This window comes from Xyrauchen texanus, chromosome 16 (genome assembly GCF_025860055.1).
Source record: "Xyrauchen texanus isolate HMW12.3.18 chromosome 16, RBS_HiC_50CHRs, whole genome shotgun sequence".
In the NCBI taxonomy this organism is placed as follows: domain Eukaryota; kingdom Metazoa; phylum Chordata; class Actinopteri; order Cypriniformes; family Catostomidae; genus Xyrauchen; species Xyrauchen texanus.
The window spans coordinates 16,785,060-16,810,888 of record NC_068291.1 but is presented as its reverse complement, the minus strand read 5'-3'; the positions used below and the strand labels follow the sequence as shown (position 1 = coordinate 16,810,888).

General features: G+C 36.9%; 1 protein-coding gene across 2 annotated transcripts; it reads right to left on the bottom strand.

The window, feature by feature from the left end:
- Positions 1-10,933: 10,933 nt before the first annotated feature.
- LOC127657058 (microtubule-associated protein RP/EB family member 3-like) lies at positions 10,934-25,381 on the bottom strand. 2 transcript variants are annotated; one of them, XM_052145699.1, is made up of 7 exons: positions 25,246-25,381; positions 23,111-23,234; positions 22,618-22,763; positions 20,372-20,570; positions 17,804-17,937; positions 13,395-13,547; positions 10,934-12,347 (listed from the first exon to the last, which is right to left on the bottom strand). In XM_052145699.1, the coding sequence occupies exons 2-7, from the start codon at positions 23,229-23,231 to the stop codon at positions 12,279-12,281; spliced, it is 822 nt and encodes a 273-aa protein (XP_052001659.1). In that variant the 5' UTR covers positions 23,232-23,234; positions 25,246-25,381; the 3' UTR covers positions 10,934-12,278. The 2 variants fall into 2 exon arrangements, with proteins under 2 accessions (XP_052001659.1, XP_052001660.1); XM_052145700.1 differs by having other exon boundaries at positions 20,414-20,570.
- Positions 25,382-25,829: the final 448 nt, after the last annotated feature.

Genomic DNA, 25,829 nt, shown 5'->3' with positions numbered 1-25,829 from the left:
GAGCCTCCAGAGCTTTTCATGGTTCTGCCTCCCACAGCTCCACCTCTTGAGGCCCCTGAGCCTCCCACAGCTCTGCCTCCTGAGCCTCCCTCAGCTTCGTCTCCAGAGCCTCCCTCAGCTCCGCCTCCTGGACCTGTCCCTGTCCTGTGGCCGCCTCCCGGGCCTCCTGAACCTGTCCCTGTCCGGTGGCCGCCTCCCAGGCCTCCTGAACCTGTCCCTGCCCTGTGGCCGCCTCCCAGGCCTCCTAAACCTATCCCTGTCTTGTGGCCGCCTCCCAGGCCTCCTGAACCTGTCCCTGCCCCTTGGACTGCCTTCTTGCCCTCTGTGCCCCCTTGGACTGCCTTCTTGCCCTCTGTGCCCCCTGGACTTCCTGTCTGCCCTGTGTGCTCCCCTTGGACTGCCTTCTTGCCCGCTGTGCCCCCTTGGACTGTCTGTCTGCCCCTTGTGCCCCCTTGGACTGTCTGTTTGCACCTTGTGCTCCCTTGGTCTGTCTGTTTGCCCCTTGTGTACCTTCTTTTGTCTGCTAGCCCCCCTTCACTCCTTGGACGATTTTGTTGTTTTGGGTTTCTTTTGGATCGTCTGGAATCCGATCCTTTTGAGGGGGGGTTATGTCACGATCCCTGTTGTCTGCCCCGTGTTTCGCTTGTCTATTGTCATGCACTACATTTCCCATAGTTCCCTGCCTTCATCACTGCCCATGCACTTCATTGTTCTCACCTGTATATCGTTTAGTCATTAGTGTGTCTGTGTATTTAAACCCTGTGTATTTTGTTCCTCTATCCCTTGTCGTTCGTTGATGGTTGTTGGTAGATGTTTGTATGTTTACGCTCCTATGTTTTGCCTACCTTGCCATGTGTTTTGCCTACCTTGCCGTGCGTCTTCCCGTGTTCGTTCCAGCCCTGTGTTTCCCTAGTTCCGTGTTCTTCCATTGTGCTCGTGTTTTTGTTTCAGTTTTGTCCCCCCGTGGATGTTTTCTTTTGTTCCTGTTCATTTATAAAATAAAACCGCACTTAGATCCAGCCCCTTGTCTGTCTCCTCCTGCATACATCATAACAACACCTCTAATGAACACTTTAAAAGTTTCCATCTGATAACAATCTGAGGTTTGTGTTGTATTAATATCAAAATACATTTCTATCTGTTGTGTGATATATTCACAAGTTTTTCGTCTAGGAGCCATTTAGAGTGAAATCTCCATTTTGGAATATTACCTAATAACCTAGGGACAGTGTAAGTGAATAATATAGGGGCGTGATCTGAAATTACTATTGTGTCATAAAAGCAATCAGAAATATATGACGTAAGTGTTGCTGAAATAAGAAAATAATAAATTCTGGAATCAGACTGGTGTGTTCAAGAAAAGCAAGAGGACTGAATATCCTTAGGATGCACTTGTCTCCATATTTCTAATAGGATTATGTCCTTTATAAAATAATGAAGGATCTTTCTGGTTTGTCTATGTGACTGATCGAGGCCAGAAGAACGATCTCTAATTGGGTCCAGTGTACAATTGAAAACCCAGAAAGGGTGGATGAAGTCAGAAAGAGGTTACTATAGAATTTTGGGATGTCCTCATTAGGGCCATAAATATTGACAAGAATCAGTGATTTAGAGAGTAAAGTCCCTAGAACAATTAAATATCTACCTACTCTATTGTCTTAGCTATTTGAAATGAAATAAATTTATGGATCATTGTAATAACCCCTTTTGCTTGAGAACTAAATGAAGCAGAAAACACTTGACCAGGCCATCCATTACGTATTCTACAGATATCTTTAGATATTAAATGTGTTTCCTGGAGAAAAACAATTTTAGATTGTAGCTGCTTTATCCTAGTCATCACTTGTTTGACTTTAGTAAGAGTATGCAGCCCCCTACAGTTCCAAAAAATAAACTTGCCAAAAATGCCATTTCTTATAGTATGAGATAATCCAATACTCTCCCTGGTTTTGAAACAGAAAATCACCTGTGCCTTGTGACAATAAAAATTTGAAACATCAATCAATAGAAACATTTTAAAACCACAACTGTGAATTGCCGAGAACCACCAGCAAATCAACACACTACTTTACTTCTAACTTCCCCATCTAAATGGTTCGATGAATCACGTCCCAGATGAGCTTCGCTAAATTTACCTTGTCCCCTTATAAGGAGTACGTCCTATTGATAATCGTCTGCTATACACATATTCCTGAGTGTTAACAAATCATTGAAATAATGTCACCAGATTACATATTTGAAAGAAAGTAGTCAACTTTGGATGGAGTTTTAAAGACTTTAGATTGGCCATTAACAATCTTCCGAAACACTCTGCAACTTGATTTTTAACATTATGTCGACTCTCACTGAATGTATTGCTTGGAGGATATCACTTGTGTCAGCATGAAAATGAAGTCGCTAGCATGATCTCCATAACTAGGTGACATTTCAGACAACATTTACTTAGGAAACAAACTGTAGTCGAAGTTTGAGTGAAACTGTGATAAAAGGTAAGAAATCTCTATACAAATCACAGTGGGGCCAACTCGTGCGTTTCGTCAACACGTCGCCATAACCGGAAGTCCAGCAGACCACAGATTATCATTTTTAGAGTTTCTCAGCTCTGAGGTCCATACAATCCAAAATGTGATGCTCCAAAAAGAACGTAAAGGCAGCATAAAAGTAATCCATAAGACTCCAGTGGTTAAATCCATGTCTTCATAAGTGATTTGGTAGGTGTGGGTGAGAAACACATCAATATTTTAGTAAATTTTTACTATAAATTCTCCCCCCTGCCCAGTCAATTTCCACTTTAACTTTCACATTCTTCTTGTGTTTTTGTTGATTCACATCTTTATGCATACACCCCCTACTGGGCAGTCCCCAGTCTGAAGTCCCCAAGCCGCTCTTTGAGGAGGACAACTTTTCCAGTTATCAACAAGCAACATGTGCTGCCCCATAAAGAATACAGATTAGCAAAAGAGAAATAATTGTTCTCTGTAAACACACATTTGCAAAAATAATCAAGAGAATTTGAAACAGAAGATAATTACTCTTGAAGAATCGGCACCACTGGTGATCTGGCTCTGCTGGTGAGAGAGTCCATGGCCTGGCAACAGAAATAGTCAATACCGATATTAAGCTTTTAAATGCAAAAAAAGTGTTATTGCCATCTAGTGATGGGTAGCTGGAAAATATTTTATATTATATTTATTAGAGCACCAGAATTAATAATACAATTTTGTTTTATTTTAGAGGAAATTACCTTTGACCTACGTTACTCAGCTTTTGAAGTAGTTTCTTCTTCCACTTTTAAGGATAGATTGGATTTTGACAGCCTTGTAATTCAGATAGATAAAATTTTATTTTCCTCATTTCCATAATTTGCTAGTTAGATAGAGAGTAAATCACATTACCTGAAAGTCATCCTTAGCCTCATCATCTGAAAGAATCCAGAAACTCCTGTCCAAGCATCTATAAAGAAAACAATAAGTAAACAAATTAATGTTCAAGGTTCAACACAAGTTAAGCTTTGAGAGCAGCTGTGATATTCTGTTGATTACAATGTATTATTTTATACAAAATACTGACTTGTCCCTCAGTTTCTACTTTTGTACAATAGAACGTTTGTACTATAACTATCATTTTAAGGGCAGTCGTAACCACAATAGTAATGGTAACTGCATGTATTTAATGTATTAAATGTAAACAAGTAAAATGTAGTTGACCTACGAATTGCTTATGCACGAAGCACTCCCATTCTGTGTGAAGGATCTAAAGTACTTTAGGACAGTTTAGTACTGATAAATCTGGTATAATTATTAATAAATAAAAAAAAATGTTGTAGACCTTTTAGCTGCAATCATGACCCACCACCTGTTCTCAGTCACAGTTATGCGTTTTCAGACTGTTATTGGCTTCTTCAAATGACAGCTTAACTGGAAAATTGCTCCTGCCGATCCCTGTGAATATTTCCTCAAGTGTGATTTGCTGTGGGTGTATGAGCTCATTTCCAAAGATAAGAATGAGGTATTTCTCATCTTGATCTGAGGAGACAAAATAAACAATTTTATGGATTTTAATAAACATTGCACTCCAAAAACATTATTTGGTCACAAGTTTTCACAAACTTATGTCTCAAACTGAAGTAAAGCAGCAGACACACACACACACACACACACACACGTTGTGTTTCCATGTTTTATGGGGACTTTCCATAGACATAATGGTTTTTATACTGTACAAACTTTATATTCTATCCCCTAAACCTAATCCTACCCCTAAACCTAACCCTCACAGAAAACTTTCTGCATTTTTACATTTTCAAAAAACATAATTTAGTATGATTTATAAGCTGTTTTCCTCATGGGGACCGACAAAATGTCCCCACAAGGTCAAAACATTTCGGGTTTTACTATCCTTATGGGGACATTTGGTCCCCACAAAGTGATCATACACACACACATACACACACACGCACACACACACACACACACACACACACACACACACACACACACACACACACACACACACACACACACACAAACACAATATATGTTCACATATAGGGCATATATGTTCAAATATATTTATACTCAATATGTATATTTACAAATATATAATTACATAAATATTCACATATATGGATATATATTACAGTTAAAAATTCCTCAGAATTGTTTACATATATTGCTCGTAAATATTCCCATATACATGTGACTATATGTACAAAATATGTTAAAATACATTTAAGCAAACACATGCACATCTATATATCATGAAGTGTATTATTGAATATAAAATGACATACATTACAGTATATAAGGACATATATTTCCCAGTATATGAAAAGCAGCTAAACTTTATTTATTGCTCAGTATATTGTAATATATTAACACAATGTATTATTCTATATAATTATGAATACACTGAAAATGATTTAATATATTGCACCTTAATATATAAGGAAATATATTTTCTTTGTGTAAGGATAGAAATGGACAACATCGTCTGCACAGTGCACCATTCACAACTGCTCTCTGAGGCAGAAGAGAAAATGTTACTTTATTAACACCACTATATGTATTCATAGCAAAGAACATTTGTATGGAATGCAGCATTGGAAATAAGATTGGAAAAGTCTAAAATGGTTTATCACTTTTTGTGTGGCAAGATATTTGTTGAACTGTTTTTAGGAACCAGTCGTGGGTGTCTCTCAATAAAGCCAACAGTCTATGATCAAATATGTCATCTTACTGTACCTTCATTTTCAATCTCAATGCAATCCACTGTTGGTTGTCTTCTAAGTGAATTGGAATGACTTTTAAATCTCAAACCTTAAAATATGACCTTGCATTGTGCAGTCAGTGTGTCAGATTTTCTAAACGAATTGCTCAATGTTCAATCTTTAAAACATCAGATTTTGAGAGTAATTCAGTTTACTCCTTCAACACCTCTCTTTGGTTGTTTTGGGGTTATTGTTTTCTTGGATTTGTGATTGTTCACTCTGACATGATGGACAAGATGTCCAAACTGTGGCAGAAAAACGAAATGCAATAAAGGGTTAAACTGAGACAAATATCATGGGCACATCTTGTATATACACGATGGTAATTACATTATTTTCCGTACCTCGTCTCTCATTCTATATTGTCGTTGGATTTGTTTGTCTTGGGATTCCTTGTCAGTACATTTCTTATTTTTTCGAACAGGATCTGTTAAATATAGATCTGTTTCTTCTAGACAAAGCCCAAAATTAAACGTATCATTAACAAAAAGGCCTAAGCTTCTATAATGCCATGTAATAAAATATCTAGTATAAAAGGAAATTGATCCTAACCAAACATAAATTAGTCTGTGCTTGAACACAGCATGTTTGCAGATAACCTGTGACATCAATTGGAAAGAAGATGCTAGATTTGCTGTGCATCAAGCTGTTCGTCAAAGCATCTCTGATCTCCTTTTCCTCGTTACTAGGTAACATATCTGTACAGAGCATCTGAAGTGTCAGAAATGCTCCCTGGATAAGATTTTCAAGGGCATTTTTGTATCTTTGAGGGCATTTTTTTCTCACCAAATTACAAAATATATTGTCGGCCTATCTTTTCAAATGACACTTCAGTTTAATCGATTCAATAACATTCATTCTCAATCTGAATGATTCTATTTGAGAATTGACCTCTTACCCATTAAATTAAATAAAAAAATATATAAGACCTGGAAAACAATTTTAACAACTATATAAATAGTTATAAACAACAAGGAATTTGTTTTGCCCTCACATTTTGAATTTCTGGGTCCCCCCATAAAGAAATTGTTCTCCCAATAATGAAAACTCCCCCCATCAGTTACTCACCCTGATGGCATTCCAGATGCATATGACTGTCTTTCTTCTGCTGAAACACAAACTGAGATTTTTAGGAGAATATTCCAAATCTGTAGGTCCAAACTAATGAAACCAAAATAGTGACCAAAACTTTGAAGCTTCAAAAAGTACATAAATGCAGTGTAAAAGTAATCCATATGACTCCACTGGTTTAATCCACATCTTCTGAAGCTATCTATGCTGTTTTTGGTGAGAACAGACCAAAATTGAACTCCTTTTTTACCGTACATCTTGACATTGCAGTCTCCAGGCATGATCATGATTTCAAGCTTGATTACACTTCCTAAATTTTGATGCATGCGCATGGTGCTAGGAAGTGTAATGGAGCATGAAATCATGATCGGCAAGAAGACTGCTGATTTATAGTGAAAAAGGATTTACATTTTGGTCTGTTCTCACCCACACCTCTCATATCATTTCTGAAGATATGGATTTAACTACTGGAGTCTTACGGATTATTTTAAGCTGCCTTTATGTGCTTTATGGTGCTTCAAAGTTTTGGTCACCATTCACTGGCACTGTGTGGACCTACAGAGCTGAAATATTCTTTGTGTTCAGCAGAAGAAAGAAAGTCATACACATCTAGGATGACATGAGGGTGAGTAAATGATGAGAGAATTTTTTACACTAGTACAGGGGTGGGGAACATCAGGCCTTAGGGCAGTATAAGGCTTGTGAGACAATTTGACCCAGTCCGCAATGCCATTTGAGAAATAATTTGAAAAGCAAAAAATGGCCTTGATTCAACTCCTTTCAAATAATGATAATTTATTTTTAAATGATAACACAAAATATTGTATAATAGACAGACCTTTTAGTGTTTTTGGTATGTGAGCACGTAATGGAATGTGTACATTAATTTCAACCCACAATCAGAATCACATTTAGTAAATACTCAAATGCCCTTAATGGAAAAAACCCACCCCTGTACTAGTAGATCCACAACCATTTAAGGTATATAGAGAAGGCACTATTATCGAAACAAATTAATGGTTTATGTAGAACAAGAAAGCTTACCTTACCTACAGTATGATTGTGAAGATGTTTTCTATATGGACCAAAAAAAAAAAAAAGGCATTCCAGTCAAGATAGTAACTTTTACAGCACTCCAATTTCTCTACACAGTCAATATATTATTTTTGTGCAATGATGTGTCAAACCTCGCATCACTGCTGCAGCTGGAGGTCTCCAACGCATGTTTAAAATGTCAGACAGGAATCTAACAGGCTGTATCAAATTGAGCGTTTTCTGCACCATTATCAACTGTTAGGTCACTGACCTCTGAGAGTCAGCAGCTTCAAGTTCCTCAGTGTCCACATTACTGAGGAACTCACATGGTCCGTCCACACTGAGCTTCAAGTTCCTCGGTGTCCACATTACTGAGGAACTCACATGGTCCGTCCACACTGAGGTCATTGTGAAGAAGGCTCACCAGCGCCTCTTCTTCCTGAGACGTCTGAGGAAGTTTGGAATGAACCACCACATCCTCACACGGTTCTACACCAGCACTGTAGAGAGCATCCTGACTGGCTGCATCACCGCCTGGTACGGCAATGGCACCGCCCACAACTGCAAAGCCCTGCAAAGGGTGGTGCGAACTGCCAGGAACATCATCGGAGGTGAGCTTCCCTCCCTCCAGGACATATACACTAGGCGGTGTGTGAAAAAAGCTCGGAGGATCATCAGAGACTCCAGCCACCCGAGTCATGGTCTGTTCTCACTGCTACCATCAGGCAGGCGGTATCGCAGCATCAGGACCCGCACCAGCCGACTACATGACAGCTTCTTCCCCCAAGCAATCAGACATTTTAACACTTGATCTATCACGATCAATAATCAGCACTGCACTTTATTAATCTTATATCTCACACAGGACTGTCAACATATTCTCCTCAATATACTACTTCATATATATATATATATATATATATATTTCATATACTCCTTACTTATTGTATTGGATATTGTGTATTCTATATTGTGTGTATTGTACATAATTATTGTGTTGTGTAAGTATGTGTACATTTGATATGTAAATTGTTTTGTGTAAATATGTTGTTTACTGTAATTGGTATATGTCTCGTCACTGTCATGACTGCTATGTTGCTCGGAACTGCACACAAGAATTTCATCTACTGTTGCACTTGTGTACATGGTAGTGTGACAATAAAGTGATTTGATTTGATTTGATTTGATTTACAGTTCTGCGCAGCTACACACTGCTTTTAAGTCTGAGTGATCTAGTCTGGTCTGACTGCAGACCCATATAAACTAAACTAAAAAAAAAAAAAGAAACTCTCACTTTCAACTGCTTTTATTTTCAGCAAACTTAACATGAGTAAATATTTGTATGAACATAAAAATATTAAACAACTAAGACATAAACTGAACAAGTTTCACAGACATGTGACTAAAAGAAATGGAATAATGTGTCCCTGAACAAAGGGGAATTAACAGTCAATATCTGGTGTGGCCACCAGCTGCATTAAGTACTGCAGTGCATCTCCTCCTCATGGACTGCACCAGATTTGCCAGTTCTTGCTGTGAGATGTTACCCCACTCTTCCACCAAGGCACTTGCAAGTTCCTGGACATTTCTGGGGGGCCCTAGCCTCACCCTCTGATCCAATAGGTCCCAGATGTGCTCAATGGGATTGAGATCCGGGCTCTTCGCTGGCCATGGCAGAACACTGACATTCCTGTCTTGCAGTATGGCTGATAGCATTGTCATGCTGGAGGGTCATGTCAGGATGAGCCTGCAGGAAAATGTACCACATGACGGAGGAGGATGTCTTCCCTTTAACGCACAGCATTGAGATTGCCTGCAATGACAACAAGCTCAGTCTGATGATGTTGTGACACACCACCCCAGACCATAACGGACCCTCCACCTCCAAACTGATCCTGCTCCAAAGTACAGGCCTTGGTGTAATGCTCATTCCTTCGACGATAAATGCGAGTCCGACTATCAGCCCTGGTGAAACAAAACCGCGACTCGTCAGTGAAGAGCACTTTTTTTTGCCAGTCTTGTCTGGTCCAGCGAAGGTGGGTTTGTGCCCATAGGTGACATTGTGTCTGGTGATGTCTTGTAAGGACCTGCCTACAACAGTTTATGGTTCATTGAACAAGCATGGAAAACATTGTTTAAACCCTTTACAATAAAGATCTGTAAAGTTATTTGGATTTTTACAAAATTATTTTAAAATACAGTGACCTGAAAAAGGGACATTTCCACGAGTTTATAAATCACTCAACATGATCTGTGCAGTATGTTGCTCAAATTTTTACTGAACTTGAGTTGGAAACACATTCAATACTATTACACATGCAGTCACAAGTGGACAGACTTTCACAATAGAAAACAGCTACGGTAACCAAATGTACAGACATGACAGAGGATAGAGTTAAAGGAAGCAGGTGGAAGTCACTTTGTAAGTGAATGGACGCAGTGTTTTGTATTCTTGGTTGGGACATCTGCTAGAGTTTCTCCTCAGATGTCTCTTACATAATATATGGTTCGGTGAAATATCTGTGTCATATTTCACTCCAAAGAAAAACACTAATCAAGAATCGAGACTAATCGAGAAAATCAAGCTTATTTTAGGACCATTAAGATTTTGTGCATTATGACGGCATTTTCATGACAATTCAGTCAGTGGCAACTATTAATGTAATGTTTAAAAAATCTGGAAACACTACAATAAATTCCCCTTTTTTGACATTAGTTAATGCAATTCTCTCATCGTTTATTCACACTGATGCCATCCCAGATGTGTATGACTTTCTTCTGTTGAAGACAAGTGATGATTTTTAGAAGAATATTTCAGCTTTGTAGGTCCATACAATGCAAGTGAATGGTGACTAAATCTTTGAAACTCCGAAAATAACATAAAGGCAGCATAAAAGGAATGCATAAGACACCAGTGATTAAATGAATATCTTCAGAAGCGGTATGATAGGTGTGTGTGTCAATAATTAAGTCCTTTTTTACTATAAATTCTCCTCCCTGCCCAATAGTTGGTGATATGCACAAAGAATGCGAACTGCCAAAAACAAAAGAAGTGAAATGTGATGTACAGTAAAAAAAAGCACTTAAATATTAAAACCCCACACTTATCTTATCGCTTCTGAAGACAGATTTAACCACTGAAGTCATATGGATAACTTTTATGCTGCATTTATCTGCTTTTGGTGCTTCAAAGTTCTGACAACCTTTCACTTGCATTGTATGAACATACAGAGCTGAGATATTCTTCTAAAAATCTTCTTTTGTGTTCAGCAGAAGAAACTCATTCACATCTGGGATGGCATGAAGGTGAGTAAATGATGAGAGAATGGTCTTTTTTGGGTGAACTATTACTTTAACCATGTCCATTTTCTGCTTCACTTCCATTTGTATGCAGAACCCACTAACTGAACTGAACCCACTTTCTTTTACACCAAAGTGAATCTCTTGAAAACGGTCCAGAATTATCTGGGTCATATTTCACCCCAAAAATCAAAAGAACGTAATAAGAAAAAATGCTGTATTTTTGAATACGTGGACAAAATCAATTTTTCAAGACTGTTTATTTAATCAAAACAATTTATGCAAACACAATGATGGCCATACTGAGACAATACAAGATGACAGGTTCTCACACAAAGAAGATTTACTCTGAAAACCAATGATTCTGGCATCTCCGTTTCATTTGATCTTTTACAAATCTGATATGATTTACAGTTAAGAATGCACAGCCCGTATGCTATTCAATAGCTGAGCAAAATAAATACAAAATAATATACATAAACACAGCAACACTAGCAGCAAATGTCAGTTTAACTCGTCATACAATCATCTGATCAGTAGTATCACTTGTCTGATTGCCCCTAAAATTAAATATACACCGTACCAATGAGTATTTTCCCTCATGCTTAATGTTGTCATAAATGCAATGTTGTATATGATGGTAATTCCACTTTTCATTCATTTGGTGAGTCTCTATCTTTCAGTCTATGAGAATGATATGTCACGATTAAAAGATTAAAAGAAAAAAAATACAATCAGTCATCAACTGTCAATGTATATAACATTCACATGCTCCCTGGGTGTAAGCAAAACAACCTGTGCCATTCTTAAATTATTGTCTTTTCAACACATTTTTTTAAGTTTTAAGTATTTTTCTACTACCTCTGTCACTGGCCCACCCACCTTATAAAAGTATAAATGTCCTCTTTATAGCTTAGAAATAATTAGATTAATATAGCAGGTTTTAACTGATTAGTTTGTCCCTGACAAGCTTGACATCAATGCCTTGGCAGGTATAAAAGATTCATGAGTTTGATATTGTTAAGATTTGTCCTGATGGTGCTTATATACTTCATTTTATTCATTAAATGTGAGTAGTCAGTGAGAGAGGCAGATTGAGGCTGAAAACAAGATGAATGGTGTGATAGTGAGCCTTCCATACTAAATGGAGCCAAGACAGACCCTAAAGAAAATGCGTATGAAATCTGACGACAAATAACTGCATTCCAGGCGACAAGTTTCTTCATTTTCTTTTTTTCTTTCTTCTAAAACTTCTTTCCCCATTACAATATTTACATTAACAAGTCTTTTGTGTTCCCCACAATCTATGATACCTTTTATTTTTGTTCATTCTCTATGTTGATTTGTAAAACATGCTGAGACGGCTAGGATGTGTCGTTGTTGGTGCTACTCTCCGAATGAGGGTGAGGACAGTGAGCATTTGTTAAAACAGATGTAGAGCATAAACCAGCATAGGAGACAAACCAAGTATATATGAAGAGCCCACATACAGTTTTTGTAGGAAACTGAGGGGATATTAACAGCGTGCAGTAAGGGGGTAATTCGAAGTCACGGAGAGAGGATGTCGTGGAGGGTCACGATGATGTGGAAGAGAAGAGAATCCTCAGAATTCGTCCTGGTCCAAGTGGGCCTGCTCATCTAGTTCATCATCTTCTGGCGGTGCAAAGCCATCCTGTATGAGAAATGATTGTTGGTGTTACTGCAGTGGGTTTTTAGGATAACTGTTGTAGTCGAACATTGTACTCTTCCAAGCATACTAATGACTAGTGGTGGTACAACGATGTGGGTTTTTCAATGGCCAATACTGAAACCTATATCTAGAGAGCAGGATGGCAATGGCTATTCTACATATAGTAGAATAACTAAAATATTAATGAAAATAAATTAATAAATGTTTGAAATAAGTGATAGTGAACGAAATGCCCAACATACATGGAAACTCCTTCAATACTGCTTAAAAAGTATCCTAGGTGGCACCTCATGAAGTTGGTTGAGAAAATGTCCAGAGTGTGCAAAGCTATAATATAGGCAAAGAATGGCTACTTTGAAGAAAGTAAAATAAAGTAAAAGATACTCTTGATTTGTTAAAAATGTTGGTCTCTACCTCATCCTTATTCTTCCATTAGTGTTATTTTATAGTTTTGATGACTTTACTATTATTTTCAAATGTTTCAAAAAAATAAGAAGAAAGTGTATATATGTTCAAACTTTTGACTGGTAGTGTTTATAAAACAATTCAAAGAAAGCAAATTATATGTACCGGACCGGTATACAAAATTGTGGAAAAACACTTAGGGTGCCTAAAGGGAAAGATATGACAAAGGGGGCATATACTGAATTGGAATTTTATTAAAGCACAGCTGCACCCACCTCTCTAAAATTAGCATTTTCATTTTAGTCAATTCTCAATGAATGCCTATGTCAGAGTATGTTGCTGCAAAATTTTAAACATTCTCGACTTTGGGTCGCATCACTTTCGCAAACCCTTGCATTTCAAAGTCAATGTATTCGCAGCATTCTCTGACTGTATAAGGTCTAGAGTGTAGGTGTTATGAACTAACACACTATTCACCCAATATGCATAACAACAAAAAAAAGAAAAATAAATATCCATTGACAAGGCTATTGGCAGACTTTGAAACTGATGCCAGGTAACAATTATACTGTTGCCCAGTGCTGGTTATTGACTAATGCCGATTATCCATGCTGCTGACAGTACCTCTGTGGCATACAGAATGTCAATTATCCGAGTCAGAATAGAGTTGTTCTCAATCTCGTGCTCTTGGCAGATCAGTTCAATGTCTCGAAGTTTGCTGAAGTAGAAATCTCTCTCCTTCTCCAGACCATCTACTGTTAACTTCAACTCCATCAGCTTGAAAAAGCAAAGGACAAAGACCAAGATAAGGTAAGGCACTGCTCATCATACTGCTCAGAATGGTTAGTGGGCCTCATTCACAAACTATGCATTACATGTACTGTATTTGTGCGTAAAACCTTTGAGCTAATGTTTTTAAGAAAAACTTCTGATTCATTCATGTGTTTGCACTTAAATTAAATAAATAAATAAATAAAAAATACATACCAAATAAACACATATGCAAAAAACTCCATTAAAACATGGAATATGGACATTTATATAAATATATATATATATATATATATATATATATATATATACACACATGTATATATATATGTATGTGTATATATATATATATATATATATATATATATATACACACATTTTATTTTGTTTGTTTTGGATAGGTTCTGCATAAAAATTGAGACAATGACATGTAGTCTAGGGCTACAGTGGCAAGAAAATGTATGTGAACCCTTTGGAATTACTGGCATTTATGTATAAATTTGTATTAAAATCTGGTTTGATCATCATCTCAGTTACAATAATGAACAAACACAATCTGGTTTAACTAATAACACACAAAGTATTGTGTTGGGTTCATATACTTTTTCAAACCTACACTGTGAATGTTTGAATACGTCATTCAAACATTCACAGTGTAGGTTTGAAAAAGTATATGAACCCCTAGGTTTAATGGTGTCAACAAAAGCTAACTAGAGTCAGGAGTTGGCAAACTTGGCATTAAATTAATGAAATGAGAATGGAGGTGTGGGTCAGAGATACTTTGACTTATAAAAAACACTCAAACAATTTGAGTTTACTATTCACAAGAAGCATCTGCTGATGTGAACCATGCCTCGCAAAAAAGTGATCTCAGAAGACCTATAATCAAGAATGGTTGCTTTTCATGAAACTGGAAAGGGTTTCAAAGTTATCTTGAAGAGCTTAGATGTTTATCTGTCTACAGTTAGACAAATTGTCTATAAATGGAGAGGATTTAGTACTGTGACTACTCTATCTAGAAGTGCCCGTCCAGCTAAGATGACTCAAAGGGCACACCACAGAGTGCTCAGTGAGATAAAAATGAACCATAGAGTGACAGCCAAAAACTTGAATGAACCACTGGAACTGGTTACCATCTCTGTTCATGAGTCTACTATATGGAAAACATTAAACTGCTTTCCAACAAAAACATTGCTGCGCATCTGAAGTTTGCCAAAGACCTCAACGCTACTGGGAAAATGTTTTGTGGACTAATGACACTAAGGCTAAATTGTTTGGGAAGAACACACAGCACTACGTATAGCGTAAAAATGGCACCGCATCCCAAAATGAAAACATCATCCCAAAGGTGAAGTACAGTGAAGAGAGCATCATGATTTGGGGCTGCTTATCTACTTCGGGGCCTGGGGAGCTTGCCAACATCGAGGGAAAAATTCAAGTTATTCAAGTTTATCAAGATATTCTACAGAATAATATCTGGATTGCTGTTTGCCAGCTGAAGTTCAGTAGAAGTTGAGCGATGCAGCAGGACAATAACCATAAACATCAAAGTAAATCCAGTGCAGAATGGCTTCAAAAAAAAGAAAATCCACCTTTTGGAGTGGCCCAGTCAGAACCAAGATCTTAACCCAACAGAGATGCTGTGGAATGACCACAAGAGCCGTTCAAACCAGAAATCCTAAGAATATGGCTGAGCTGAAGCAGTTCTGTAAGGAAATGGTCCAAAATTCCTTCTGAATGTTGTGGATGTCTAATCCACAGCTAATGGAAATGCTTGGTTGAGGTTATTGCAGCCAAAAGAGGACCGACCAGCTATGAAATCCAAGGGTTCACTTACTTTTTCCACAGTACTGTGAATGTTTAATGGGATGTGTTCAATAAAGACATGAAAGATTAGGCAGCCTGGGTAGCTCAGCGAGTATTGATGCTGACTACCACCCCTGGAGTCACGTGTTTGAATCCAGGGTGTGCTGTGTGACTCCAGCCTGGTCTCCTAAGCAACCAAATTGGCCCGATTGCTATGGAGGGTGGAGTCACATGGGGTAACCTCCTCATGGTCGCGATTAAGTGGTTCTTGCTCTCAATGGGGTGTGTGGTAAGTTGTGCGTGGATCGCAGAGAGTAGCAAGAGCCTCCACATACTGTGAGTCTCTGTGGTGTCATGCACAGCGAGCCACGTTATAAGATGCGTAGATTGACTGTCTCAGAAGCAGAGGCAACTGAGACTTGTCCTCCAACACCCACCATGTGGACCAAGTAAGTAGTGGGAATTGGGCATTCCCAAAATTGGGGAGAAAATTGTAATTATAAAGTAAAAAAAAAAAAAGTAACACAATTTTTGTTCCTGGGTGGTAAGTGTTATTTCCTAATTTCTTATGCCACAAAAGTATAGAAAATGGCTATTATTCCCCACAAACTTTGCTTTTGTGACCAGGACAGTGATATTATGAAATTTGAAATTGATATTTTGTCTTTTTGCACATATAAAGTCAGAATAAAACAACATATGTATCCAAAACAGGTATTTATACTAAAGTAATATATAAATGACTACAAAATATTTATAAGTGATTTTTCGAGATTTACGATTATAATCTAAATCACTTTCAGGAATCAGCCCCCAAATGTAGTCTCCCATCATGTTCTCGTTATACTGTCCTTGGCAATGGCATTCAAAGTCCAGTATATCCTGATGGAAGTGCTTGCCTTGCTCCTCCCATGTTCTCCTTGAATTTATCAAGATGAGCATAAAGGATATGGACTTTGAGAGACATCCTACAGCCCATTATGCTCAACCAGCTTCACATAGTTTTCATCCTTGTGATTGATAGGAAGCCCCAAACCACTGCAACGAAGCTGTTCCAAGCCGCTTTCTCCTTACTAGTGAGCTTCTTGGGGAATTCATTGCACTCCGCGATCTTCTTTATCTGTGGTCCGACGAAGACACCGGCTTTGACCTTTGCCTAATACAGATAAGGGAAGAAGTCTTGAAGGTACTTGAAAGCTGCCAATTCCTTATCTAGAGCTCTGACAAATTGAAGTCTTGAAGGTACTTGAAAGCTGCCAATTCCTTATCTAGAGCTCTGACAAATTGTTTCATAAGGCCCAATTTGATGTGCAGTAGTGACATCAGCAACTTCCGGGGGTCCACCAGTGGCTCCCACTTGACGTTGTTCCTCCCCACAGAGAACTCTTTCCGCTGAGGCCAGTCCCGCCTGTGGTAATGGGCCTTGGTGTCCCAGCTGTCCCAAAGGCAAAGATAGCAGGAAAACTTGGTAAAATCGCCCTGGAGCCCCTTCAAGAATGCCACCATTTTTAAGTCTCCTATGACCTCCAGCCGTACTCTTCATATTTCAAGGCATCCAGCAAGGTCTTGATGCTGTTGTAATCCACTTTGAGGTGCACTGAGTGAGTCAGGGGAAGATATGGGTACTTGTTACCATTATGGAGCAGCACGGCTTTGAGGCTCCTGGAAGAGCTGTCAATGAAGAGGCTGGGGTTGGGGTAGTATGGGTTTCTCTCCTCAGCTCCACCTCTGAAATCCCTCAAAGTCCATATCCATGATGCTAATCTTGATAAATTCAAGGAGAACATGGGAGCGTACTCAGAGGAGCAAGGCAAGCACTTCCATCAGGATATACTAGACTTTGAATGCCACTACCATTGACACTATAATGAGAACATGATAGGAGACTTTATTTGGGGTCTGATTTGTGAAAGTGATTTACATAATAATCGTAAATCTCGAACAACGACTCACTTCTAAACCTTTTTTTATTACGTTAGTATAAATACATGTTAATTTGGATTCATATGTTATTTTTTCTGACTTTATGTGAATAAAAAGACACAAATTAGCCATTTTCTCGTTGGAAATTGGTAAATTTAAGAATATCACTGTCCTGGTCACAAAAGCAAAGTTTGTGGGGAATAACAGCCATTTTCTATACATGTTACACAGTGTTATAATTGTTTATGTGTTGTTAGCTTAAGCACATTGTGTTTGTCTATACATGTGACTTTGATTATGACATCACATTTTATGACCAATTTCTTTTCAGAAAACCAGTTAATTCCAAAAGGTTCACATACTTTTTCTTGCTACTGTACATAAAAGTTGCTTCATGTCAAATTTAAATTTTATTTTTTTGTATTTATTTTGTATTATTCGAATGACTAACTGTGCAAACGTGCTCCATGTAGAAAATACTACAAAGTATTCCAAGGTAGAGTAAGGCTTCCTTACCCTCCCGGGGACTCTACCTGTTGATTAAGCTCCATGATTTCAGCATCACTGCCCCCATTTCGGGCATGTGTGGGGTTCTTCCTTATGGTAGTGGTCACCCTCTGTGGTGTGGGCATGTTTTTAGGTACTGTTGGTGATATTCTCTGGGGCCCTGATATTGTAGAGGTTTCGATTTTAGTGACAATAAATGGAGAACTGCTCAGAACAGTAATGTAATATTTGTAATACTGATCCATGCAATTGTAGCTGCCAACTTGTCATTTCTATTACATAAAACAATGAAATAAATAGAATACAGTAAACTAAAATCCAAGCTAAAAAGTTTCAGTAAGCCTTTAACAAGCTGCAGCATGGTCAGCTTGTTACCCCATTACTTTGGATAAACCTGTTTGTTCAAACTGCTTCAATAGCTTGTCATCCACTTTATAATTGGCAAGTTTAACCAAAGTCAGGGTAGTGTGACATATTACTACTAAACTAAATGGAGGTTTTATCCATCCCAGTGACATACAGTAGCAAAAGCAGTCAATCCTCAGCAAATTAGGAAGCCACATTTATACCTCTCTGGGGACTCTACAGTATGTACTTTCCAGTTCTTTGATTGTTGAAGGACTAGTTCACCCAAAAATAGAAATTCTCTCATCATTTACTCCCTTTCATGACATCCCAGATGTTTGTCACTTTCTTTCTTCTGCTGGACACAAACAAAGATTTTTAGAAGAATATTTAAGCTCTATAGGTCCTTTCAATGCCAGTGAATGTTGACCAGACCTTTCGATCTGTGTCTCACCCACACCTATCATATCGCTTCTGAAGATATGGATTAAACCACTGGAGTCGTGTGGATTACTTTTATGCTGCCTTTATGTGATTTTGCCAGCTATCTATGTTCTGGCCACTATTCATTTGTATTGTATGGGCCTACTGAGCTGCAATAGTCTTCTAAAAATCTTCATTTGTGATCAGCAGAAGAATGAAAGTCATACACACATCTGGGACGGCATGAGGGTGAGTAAATGATGAGAGAATTTGTTTGAATTTTTTGGTGAACTATCCCTTTAAAGACCAAGTGAATTTGCTTGACGAGTGCAGTTTTCTTTCTTGTGTTGCCTTTTCCTTATTGAATTTCCTTTTGAATACACTTTAGTTATCGTCACAGCCATGAACTATGATTTGCTACCTGCTGATCGGTTGCAGAAGGTATTAGGAGGAGGGACATAGTCATTCTAGATTTGGTTGGACAAAAATCTGTGTAGTGCAAGATGAGTCATCAATATTTTAGCTCCAATTCCGAGAAAAGAAAGATGTGACAGGGCGGAGGGCAGGGCCGGGTCGTGATGCTACACACCCTGCCCCTAATCAGGCTAATCAAACCTCAGAGAGGGATAAAGGCCGACTGGAGACTGCAGTGGGACAGAGAGAGAGATTTACGGGCAGCTGTCCGACACCTTTGTGTGTTTGTCTTTATTGTTTAGTTCTTCATTAAATAATTATTTATATTGTCAAGCCGGTTCTCGCCTCCTCTTTTCCATTAATACCTTTACAAAAGATAGTCAATTTTAAAAGCCTATAACAGCTAAAATGTAATATTTTCAACATTTAAGAGTACACCAACATGTAGATGACCTCAAAGCTAACACACATGGACTAAAAAGTTCTTTAAGATTACAAGCATGTTCTATGTAGCTCACTTTGGCGAATGTATCTTACAATGACCAATATTGAATAACTGGGTGATTCTCAAAAAACTTGTCAAGAAAATGATCTCATCCTATTTTACTCAAAAATCAAAAGAAACAATAAATAAATTATATTTTGCATAAAGAACCATTAAGATTTTTTTTTTATTTTTACATTATTTTCATAACAGTTACACACATTTTACCCCAATTTTCATTACCGCAGTGCAATAAAAGATTGTCGTTATGCTATTTTCATTACCTCAATGTGAAATATAATGTATTATTTAAATTATACAGTATTTACATATTATAATAGTGGTATCATTTTCACTGATTGTCATTTAAAACAAATCAACAGTAATACATGACTGTTACGTAATGAGAATCATTATTAAAAACAGTAGGAATAGTAAAAGTACTGAGAAATGGGGTGTAAAATGTTCTTAAGAGTCCTGAAAATAATTTTACACTGCATGTAAGCAATGTAAGCTTAATTTTCCTTATGCAAAAAATAATTTTATATTTTTTGTACTGATATGACCAGGACATCTTTTGAAAGGTTTTATGAGAATCACATATTTAGAGGACTTGAATATAGGGATGAGTAAGACAAGCGATGAACCTTGCGGTACAGCACATGAGAGAACATTGAGGAACGCAAGAAATTTGTAAATTTTGTAAAAACTTTGTTAGTGGTTATATTAGGAAAACAGCTCTTGAACTGTATTAAGAATTCTATGCAGTAACACCTAAATGCTGATGCAATATTAAATCCATTGTTTTCTCATTAATGAAAGCTTGGGCATGAAGTGATCATTCCGAAGACAGTGCACAAGCATCTGCTTGCAAAGCTTTAGAAGCTCAGCAATCAATGCAGCAAATGGCAGAGAATTGGGAGGTTACCTGAGGGACCAGTTCTCTTGGGTTTGTGGGAAAAGTGTTCACCTGGATTTGGTGGAGGTGCCACATCTTGGCCCTGTCTAGCTTGAATAGGATCATACTCTTTCCCATCATAGTTGGCATCAAATAATTTTTTAAACCACTGGACGAATTCAAAGTTGTCCTGAAATTTTCCTTTGACTAATTTTTCCACAGGAATTACCTGAATAACAAAAAGAGAAAACAAGCTTTACATCAACATAACCCAGAGCTGTAATTTAAAGATGAAGTGTGTCATTTTTTATGATAAAATACTTCCTCCTATCCCAGTTTAATGGTCGGAGACAACTACAGTATACAGTAAGCTATTCACAGGTTGCCAACACTGGTGCTATAAAAACATTGCTTTATTCTTTTAAAAGGATAGTTCACCCAAAAATGAAAATTCTCTTATAATTACTCACACTAATGCCATACCAGATGTGTATGATTACTTTCTTCAGCTGAATACGAAGTAAGATTTTTAAAAGAATATCTCAGCTCTGTAGGTCTATCCAATGCAAGTGAATGGTTGCCAAAACTTTGAAGTTCACATAAATGCATCATAAAATTAATCCATAAGACTGATGGTTAAATCAATGTCTTTTGAAGCAATATTATGGGTGTGGGTGAGAAACAGATCAATATTTAAGTCCTTTATTACTATAAATTATACTCCCTGCCCAGTAGGTGGTGACATGCATGAAGCATACGAATTGCCAAAAACTAAAGAAGATTGTGAAAGTGAAAGTGGGGATTTATAGTAAAAAAAGGACTTAAATATGTATCTGTTTCACACCCACACTTATAGTATCACTTCTGAAGACAAGGATTTAACCACTGGAGTCTTATGGATTACTTTTACAACCTTCAAAGTTCTGGTCACTATCCACTTTCATTGTATGGACCTACAGAGCTGAAATATTCTTCTAAAAATCTTGATTTGTGTTCAACAGAAGAAAGTCAGACACATCTGGGATGGCATGAGGTTGAATAAATGATGAGAGAAATTGTATTTTTGGGTGAACTTTTCCTTTAAGCGGTGCGACATGTCAGTTTCTGGCTTGACCAATGGGGTGAGTTTGGGGCAGTTCCTTTAGCTGGAAATTGGCTAAGACGGTAAGAGTGTTTGGGAAAACCTGATCAGATTTTATTTGTTGTTTTTGTGATTTTATTTAGAGCTACTAGTGGGGCAGAAATTATTCACTTCATCTCTAGGGATTAATACATTAAGAAAATTTATTTTGGAAATGTAAGAAAAAATACTGGTAACACTTTACATTTGTTAACTTTAGTTAACATGAACTAACAATTAACAATACTTTTACAGCATTTATTAATCTTGGTTATTGTTCATTTCAACACATAATAATACATATTGAAAATCAAAAGTTGTATATGTTAACATTAGTTAATGCACTATCAACTAACATAAACTAAAAATGATCAAATGTATTTTTATTAACTAATATTAAAAAAGATGAATAAATGCTGTAAAAATATATTGTTCATTGTTAGTTCATGATACCTAATGCATTAACTAATGTTAACAAATGGAACCTTATTGTAAAGTGTTATCAAAGTTATGTACTTAAATGATTATATATATATGTACAGTACTGTGGAAAAGTTTTAGGCACTTTGTTGATGAAGTTTCTCAAATGTTTCCCAAAAACCTTTGTCTTAAGATGGTTATTTATTTCTGCTACTTTAGTGTGTCAATAGGAAATATACATTGTATACTCCAAAACATTACTTTTGCAAATAGAAAAGGAATAGAAGAACAGGGAGCCCTGCAACAGATGGCATGGCCCTCACAGAGCCCCCCAGTCTGGGATTACATGAAGAGACAGAAGTAATTGAGACAGCTTAAATAGATAGAAGAACTGTTGCAAATTCTCCAAGAAGCTTGGAACATCCTATCTGCCAACAACCAAGAAAAACTGTGTCCGGGTGTAAGTAGGAGAATTGGTGTTGTTTTAAAGGCAAAAGTGTTCACTCCAAATATTGATTTAGCTCTTTTTCTGTTTACTGGGCTTTGTAAAATGTTAATTGATAAATGAAAACTATTTATGTCATTTTTTCTTTAAGAAATCCTCACTTTGAAAGTTTTCACAAGTGCCTAAAACTTTTGCACAGTACTGTATATACTAATATACTTAATAGTAAAGACAACTTGGCTAAGAGAAAATGATGTACATAGAATGTGTAAAATCCATAGACCAACTCACTTTGTCAACGTTCATTCTCTTGAAAGCTGCCTGGAGTACTTTGAAGTTGTGTATAAACTCATGTTCCAGTTTTGCTTGAAATTTCACTTTCTTTAAAAGAATACACCCTGGGAACAACATGTCCATGAACTGACAATAAGCCGCCCCTGAAGACAAACAGCAAGAGAGAACATTGGTCAAAAGAGATCATTCATCACTTATAAAACAAATATGTCTTTGATCAAGATGTATGAATGACGTTTAATCACTTTATCAGTATTGGTGTTCCAAGAGTGCAAAGTAAATGGTTTTATTTTAGAATTGATTGTTTTAAAAGCTGTACACATTATCTCCCAATATGATCAAAGGCAAAAACTGAGTACATTACATACAGTAAACCCCTTTTCTTTCTCTTCAGCTTGCTTTGTTGTGTTGAAGTAACAGCACTTTTTTATCATCAATCAATGGGCAGATTTTCAAGTATTCTGAGACATTAAAAGTAAATAAATCTTACCTGTACATAATTGTTCTATTTTGGTGTAGGTGAGCTGAAGGGAGTCGTTAACCCATGCTAACATGTCATGTCGGCTCAGGTTCTCAATTGTTACTGACGTGGAGTATACGTTCACTGCCATCTCCTAAGAGAAAGAACAGAAAGACAAAGACACCAGCACTTTTTTAGTAATCAATTGAGTGAGCGCATTCTGTTAATAAGATGTAGTGAGATTCAGTTGTTCTGGACACTGCATCATTAGATACATATTTTTAGATGCTGTGACTTGACACCATTAAAAGTTTGCAACAATTTAATCACATTTTTGTACTTTTGTAGTCTCACTAAACCTGTCAAAATTATAAAGCAGAAAATTAAGCCTACATTTAGGACAATTAAGATTTTTTTGCACATTCTAATTCTTAGGACACTTAAGCACATTTACCCCAAAAATGATCATTAGCATAAAGCATACAGACGTTTTACTTTTACTATTTCCATTGTTTTCAATGACGATTCTCAAAGGAATGGAAAATATGTAAATAAGTAAATAAAAATAGTTCTCATCCTTGCCCAGTAGGTTGCAATATTCTGGAATAATGTGAATCACCAAAAATAAAAGAAGAATGTGGAATTGAAAGTGGAGAATTATAGTAAAAAATTACTTAAATCACTCACACTTATCATATCACTTCAGAAGACATTAATTTAACCACTGGAGTTGTATGGATTACTTTTATGCTGCCTTAATGTGCATTTTGGACCTTAACATTTCTGGCCACCATTAACTTGCATTGTATGGACCTACAGAGCTGAAGAATTATTCTAAAAATGTTTGTTTGTGTTCAGCAGAAGAGAGAAAGTCATTCACATCTGGGATAGAGAGTAAATGATGAGAGAATTATAATTTTCAGGTGAACTTTTCCTTTAAGGTAACTAACCATTAACTAATTAACTTTTTTTTACTGTAAAATGTTTTTTACACTCTTTTACTCTTAAAATTACAGACATTTTTTGCAGTGCCAAGGGATCACAACTATGATGTATAACTAGCCTACTTTACCTTCAAAATCATATATCATTTTTTCACATTGCTGTAAGAATATCATTACGACCTTTTTGAGAATTAGGGGATAAAATGTGTTCAGCTGCCGAGAAAATAATGTAATGTCACAATGTAAAAAATATATATATTTTGGAGTACAATAAGACCAGGATATTTTCTTGATAGGTTTTGTGAGAATCACCCTTAAATGTGCTGTGGAGTGACAAGCACATTTTTTAAAACAAATTATTTTTTCATAGTTTTACAAATATTCCATGTAGTCTATTAATTTAATTGGAGGCTGTGTACATTAAAACTGTGTACAAGAATTACACAAATGTTGTTTAAAATAGTTTTTGATGAACTGTAGTATGCCACCCAACTACCCAAACTTTCAGCTTGCAGAACATTACACATATCTTGTGCACGTGTGTGTTATGACGTATGTAAAGAGAAAATGTGATTGAAAATATTATTATTGATACTGCAATTTTCCAAATAAAGTTTAAATAAGGAGTATAAATGTAAAGGTATATTGGAGGGCCGAACTTCTTATAAACACAGTATTTCTAAAATAATAATAATACCTGACAGCTGCGTTTTACCATCACATGCACAAACAGTAAATTGTTCCATTCAGCTCGTACGCGTTTTACTATTTGGCACATATTCTTATCTATCTAATAATATTCGTAATTATCGAGTGCAAATGCATTATTTTCAAGCTTAATTTAAAATTCAGTAAATTATATCTGATTAATTAATTTACACTCCCGTTTTACAGAAGATAGGCCATATTACGCGCGCTCTGTTCATCACTGATATGAAGTATTTTATGTCTTTACGCCACATTTGATGAACGCACAGGAATTTTGCTATATAAAATAGGGCATTGAATGAAATGACTGCTGAACAAATCGCCCATTATATTGTGACTGTTGCTATTTGATCGGCCCCCTCTGCAGGCCCCGCCGTACATGAGCAGCAATCTCTGAACTAACACTAGACACGATACAGACAGCAGAGACAAAAGAGGCCAGAACGCCTTTTTAATGTTATGTAACATTAAAAAATCAGATTAATTAAAGGTTTTTATCAATACTATACTCACTATATTTAGACAGCGTCCTTCCCAATGTTGCTATTACACTGGCAGAAGGTAATCCTGCTGTCAAATCCGAACGAGGGCTGGACGTTGCTGCTGTGGGTTGCCAGATATGCGGTGCTGTTTAGTTACGGGCTGCCCCCAATACGCAACACACTGGCGTTTAGTGCGCATGCGCACTGCGTGTCCATTTAAATCAATTAATTTAGCAGTAAATAGCTCGTGGGCTGCTGTTTAATCTGTTTCTACTTTAGCTGGCCTTTATAATCTATTTTGTTGGTTTAACATGAGGTATTCAGGTCGATGATGATAAAGCAGAAGTTTGAAACTTTTTCACTGTTAAAATATTTTTTTTCTATCCCAGCTTAACATGCAGAGACAACTACAAGTCTATTGGTAGGTTAGTTACAGTACATTGGTGTTTATCAAAGTATCATGGTATTACCGGGTACACAACCACAAAACATATTTGTCATATATGTGTGTGTTTATATACGTGTGTGTGTGTATATACATTAAGTATCATGGTATTACCGGGTACACAACCACAAAACATATTTGTCATATATGTGTGTGTTTATATACGTGTG

Coding starts and splice junctions, on each gene's coding strand:
- LOC127657058 (XM_052145699.1), bottom strand. CDS start 23,231: ATGGCAGTGAACGTATACTCCACGTCAGTAACAATTGAGAACCTGAGC. Junction 20,571..22,617: donor AGAGAATGAACGTTGACAAA/GTGAGTTGGTCT, acceptor TTTGTTATTCAG/GTAATTCCTGTGGAAAAATT. Junction 12,348..13,394: donor ACATTCTGTATGCCACAGAG/GTACTGTCAGCA, acceptor TTTCTCATACAG/GATGGCTTTGCACCGCCAGA.